The following is a 4,856-nucleotide window of genomic DNA, read 5'->3' as shown; positions in this document are numbered from 1 at the left end:
CGCCTCCTCACTGGCTGCCCCCCCCCCAAAAAAACACAGGTGAGCTGCAAAAGAGGCTCAGAGCTTCCACCGGTCAGCCAACCAGACTTTAATGGAAGATCGATCCGACAGTTGCTCGGGAGGCAACGGGGGGGACCTCCCCATTCTGGTTTTGGGGGCTTCGGGGGGGGGGGAGGAGAAGAACTGTGCCCTCCAAGAGACCTCACTGCATCAGCTGGGCAGATTTCGAAAGGGAGACACACACACACACACACACACCGTGCAGCGATCCCCCAGTCGTCCAGCCTGGCCAGCCATCAGGAGAGCTTCCGAAGTCCTTTGGGCTCGTTCGCAGCGAAAGGGACGTGCTCTTTTGAAGGAGGAGCCAAGTGGAAACGGCAGCTCCTCTCCTCAACGGGGAGTCCGTCGTGCTGGCCGGACCTACCACCGTTAGGGGCAGCTGCCCGGCCAAGAGTCCGCCCCCTGCCTGGGTGTCCAGAAGCCCCCTCAGTCCATCTTGGCGGACTCCTTCTGGCGCTGCTTCCTCTCCCAAGCCATCTTCATCAGCGAGAGCAGGATGGGCACGGCCATGGGCAGGAAGAGCGGGATGTAGATGGCGAACTTCTGGTCGTCGGGAAAGTAGAGTAGGTGCAGGAGGGAGGGGTCGAAGAAGGCCCGCTCGGAGGAGGTGGCCGCAGCCTTGCTGGCCTGGAACGCCGAGTCCAGGTGACCCAGGCTGAGCTCCGTCATCGCCTGCCGGGCAGACTCCACGGCGTGGTAGACCTGGCGGGAGAAGGCAAGGCACTGAGGAGGGCTGTGACCCCTGAACCCCACCCCTGGAAGGTCCCCACTGACCCCCCACATGCCCGTCCGTGTACCTCCGAGGCCACGTCGTCCTTGATGACAATGTTGCTGATCTTGTCCAGCAGCTGAGCCAGCGAGGTCAGCGTGGTGGAGACGGTGGCCACGTTTTCCACCGTGCGGGTCCACAGCAGGCGGTCCAGCTCCCAGTCCGTCAGGCCCTCGTTCCCGGGGGTCTCCAGCAAAGCCCCTCCTGGCAGTGGGCCGGAGGAGATGCCGAACAGTAATCTGGGGAGGGGGCAAGCAAAGCATCAGGAGGTGGCTGAATTCGGGTCCCTGTGCCCCCAGAGCTTTTGGGGAGAAGGCCTGGGGGGGCAGGGAACCCCCAGCGGGGCAGCACAGCCCGGCTGCTTTATGGCAGTGGCAGAACCAGCCAGCAGTCAGGTGGTGAGAGGTTCCCCTGGGGAGCTGTTGGAAAAGCTGATGTGGGGAGGGGGGGCAGACCCATAGCAATAACCCTGGGCCCTCCATGCAAGCCACTAGACCAGGGGTGGGGAACCTTGGCTCTTTTATGACTCGTGGACTTCAACTCCCAGAATTCCTCAGCCAGCATGGGGAACTATGGCCCCTTCATGACTCCTGGACTTCAACTCCCAGAATTCCTGAGCCAGCCATGCTGAGGGGAAAGGGAGAGGTTTCCAAGCTGAGCCAGGCTGGCTCAGGAATTCTGGGAGTTGAAGTCCACCAGTCATGAAGGGGCCATAGTTCCCCCATGCTGGCTCAGGAATTCTGGGAGTTGAAGTCCACCAGTCATGAAGGGGCCATAGTTCCCCCATGCTGGCTCAGGAATTCTGGGAGTTTATTTATTTATTTATTTATTTATTATATTTCTACCCCGCCCTTCTCCCTGCGGACCCAGGGCGGCTCACAACCATTCAAAAACAAATACACAAATACAAAAATGCCCAACTCAACACACCAACCACAATGAAACATCACTCTAGAACCAAAAATACATTTTAAATTATTTTAAAACCAAATTAAAATAACCCTTAGACCAGTCCTGCTAACTTGAATAGCCATGTCTTGAGGGTGTGGCGGAAGGAGGGGAGATCCGGAATCACCCGGATCTCTGGGGGTAGTTCGTTCCAGAGGGTGGGGGCTCCAACAGAGAAGGCCCTCCCCCTGGGGGTCGCCAGCCGGCACTGTCTGGCCGACGGCACCCTGAGGAGACCCTCTCTGTGGGAGCGTACTGGCCGATGGGGGGTAATCTGCGGCAGGAGGCGGTCTCGGAGATATCCAGGTCCGATGCCATGGTGCGCTTTGAAGGTGATAATCAGCACCTTGAAGCGCACCCGGAAAGCCACCGGCAGCCAGTGCAGCTCGCGCAGCAGCGGCGTTACATGGGAGCGACGAGTCACTCCCATCACCGCCCGCGCGGCCGCATTCTGGACTAGCTGGAGCCTCCGGGTGCTCCTCAAGGGGAGCCCCATGTAGAGAGCATTGCAGTAGTCCAGGCGGGAGGTGACAAGAGCGTGGGTGACTGTGCGCAAGGCGTCCCGGTCCAGAAAAGGCCGCAACTGGTAAACCAGACGTACCCGGTAGAACGCCCCCCTGGCCACAGCCGTCAACTGGTCTTCCAGTGTCAGCCGTGGATCCAGGAGGACCCCCAGGTTGCGTACCCTCTCCGAGGGGGCCAAAGTTTCGCCCCCTATAGTCAGCGATGGAGTCAGCTGACCATACCTGGGAGCCGGCAACCACAGCCACTCCGTCTTGGAAGGGTTGAGCCTGAGTCTGTTTCTCCCCATCCAGACCCGTACGGCCTCCAGACACCGGGCCATCACGTCAAGGGCATCGTTGGGGTGGCCTGGGGTGGAAATGTACAGCTGAGTATCATCAGCGTACTGATGGAAATCCACCCCAAAGCCACGGATGATCTCCCCCAGCGGCTTCACATAAATATTGAACAATAAGGGGGAGAGGACCGACCCTTGTGGCACCCCACAAGTTAGGGGTCTAGGAGTCGACCTCTGTCCCCCTGCCAATACAGACTGCGTACGGTCGGTGAGGAAGGAGGAGAACCACCGCATAACGGTACCTCCCACTCCCAACCCCACCAGGCGCCGCAGCATGATACCGTGGTCCACGGTATCAAAAGCCGCTGAGAGGTCCAAAAGAACTAGGACAGAGGAATAACCCCTGTCCCGGGCCCTCCAGAGATCATTCACCAATGNAGACTGCGTACGGTCGGTGAGGAAGGAGGAGAACCACCGCATAACGGTACCTCCCACTCCCAACCCCACCAGGCGCCGCAGCATGATACCGTGGTCCACGGTATCAAAAGCCGCTGAGAGGTCCAAAAGAACTAGGACAGAGGAATAACCCCTGTCCCGGGCCCTCCAGAGATCATTCACCAATGTGACCAATGCCGTTGGAAAGTTGAAGTCCACGAGTCATGAGGGGGCTGTAGTTCCCCCATGCTGGCTCAGGAATTCTGGGAGTTGAAGTCCACCAATCATAAAAGAGCCAAGGTTCCCCAACCCTGCCCCAGTGGAATGACAGACCTCTATCTGAGGGGGGGGGAACCAACCCCCACAAAGCCAGAACTAGAGATGAGGAGGATTCATCCCTGTTCAGTCTTTAAGCAGAGACAGGGTTGGACTAGATGACCTCTTGGGCCCCCTCTGACTGCATTAAACCAAGGGGAGAGGGGAGTGCTTTAGGAAACCTCCTCCTGCCTGGACAGAGAGTGTAACCAAGACAGCCCCCCACCCCACCCCAAAACCCCCCACGCTGTGCTCACCGCAGCTGGGCCAGGAAGACCTCCATCGTGCGCACCATGTCCACCTCCACCCTCCTGGGCAAGGCGGTCTCGTTGGCAGCGCCAGGCTCAAGATTGTAGACCTGGCAAAGGGGGGCAGCCGCTTAGAGCAGGGAAGCAGAGTCTGCGGCCCCCAGGGGCCACGAAAGGGGCCCCCTCTCGGTTGCCCTTTGCCGAGGCAGAAACCCGGTCCAACCCCCCCCCTAATTCTGGCAGGCAACGTGCCACGAAGCCGCCACGCTCCTCACCATGATCCCTCCCCAGCGGGGACTGTGGAAGGCGTTGGTGGGCACCGCGGCCCCCTCCTTGCCCCGGATGTAGAGGGGCGAATGCAGCCGCTCGGGGACGTAGAGGAGGAAGTTGAGGACCGGATAGAGCGAAGCAGCGCTGGACCCTGCAAAGGAAGGCCGGCGGGTTGGGCTCACCTGTGCCAGGCAGGTGGGTCCGTTCTCTGCGGTGCCCGAGGGCAGAAAGGCCGGCCAGGGCAGTTGGACAGCTGGACTCCAATGGAGGAAGAGCCCCCTGGAGTGGTGGAGGGGGTTCTTCTCTCTGGGGGGCTTCAAGCCCCAAGTGGGACAGGCATTCCTCTGGGAGGGTCTCTAGGGCAGCCTTCCTCAACGTCCGGCTTTCAACTCCCAGAATTCCCCAGCTAGCTAGGCTATACTGGGCGTGGCTAGTTTAATGAAGAGAAGGACAGGATAGCAGTCTTCCAGTATCTCAGGGGCTGCCCCAAAGAAGAGGGAGTCAAGCTATTCTCCAAAGTGCCTGAGGGCAAAGACAAGAAGCAACGGATGGAAACTCATCAAGGAGAGAAGCAACCTGGAACTAAGGAGAAATTTCCTGACAGTTAGAACAATTAACCAGTGGAACCACCTGCCTCCAGAAGCGGTGAATGCTCCAACACTGGAGATTTTTAAGAAGAGACTGGACAGCCATTTGTCTGAAATGGTATAGGGCAGTGGTTCTCAACCTGTGGGTCGGGACCCCATTTGGGGTCGATCGACCATTAAATGGGGGTCGCCAAGCAAGGCTGTCCACCATTTTTTTTGTCCGCCATTTTTTCCCCCTTTTCCGGCGGGTGCCTTACCTCCCTTGGGCTGGGCCAGCTGGTGGTCGGCCTGCTCCGTCTCTGCCGCTTGCCAGCTACGCCTCGGCCGGCGCAGGGGGCGGAACCACGCATGCGCGGCGCTCCCGGGCAGGGAAAGTCCTCGACTTACGACCGGTTTAGTCCTCGACTTACGACCGGTTTAGTCCT

At 59.3% G+C, this 4,856-nt stretch overlaps 1 protein-coding gene across 1 annotated transcript; it reads right to left on the bottom strand.

Annotated features, from left to right (window-relative positions):
- Positions 1–251: 251 nt before the first annotated feature.
- LOC107301381 (GPI transamidase component PIG-S-like) lies at positions 252–3,995 on the bottom strand (the record flags this gene model as incomplete). The annotated part of the gene is made up of 4 exons (XM_015830615.1): positions 252–762; positions 858–1,068; positions 3,584–3,684; positions 3,850–3,995. Coding segments are annotated over 4 exons (734 nt in total), but the record flags the coding sequence as incomplete, so codon positions are not given.
- Between the last annotated feature and the right edge of the window lie 861 nt (positions 3,996–4,856).

This window comes from Protobothrops mucrosquamatus, unplaced genomic scaffold (genome assembly GCF_001527695.2).
Source record: "Protobothrops mucrosquamatus isolate PMUCROS unplaced genomic scaffold, P.Mucros_1.0 scaffold12109, whole genome shotgun sequence".
Classification (NCBI taxonomy): Eukaryota; Metazoa; Chordata; class Lepidosauria; order Squamata; family Viperidae; genus Protobothrops; species Protobothrops mucrosquamatus.
Note: the sequence above shows the minus strand (reverse complement) of the source record. Positions and strands in the feature narration are given on the sequence as shown.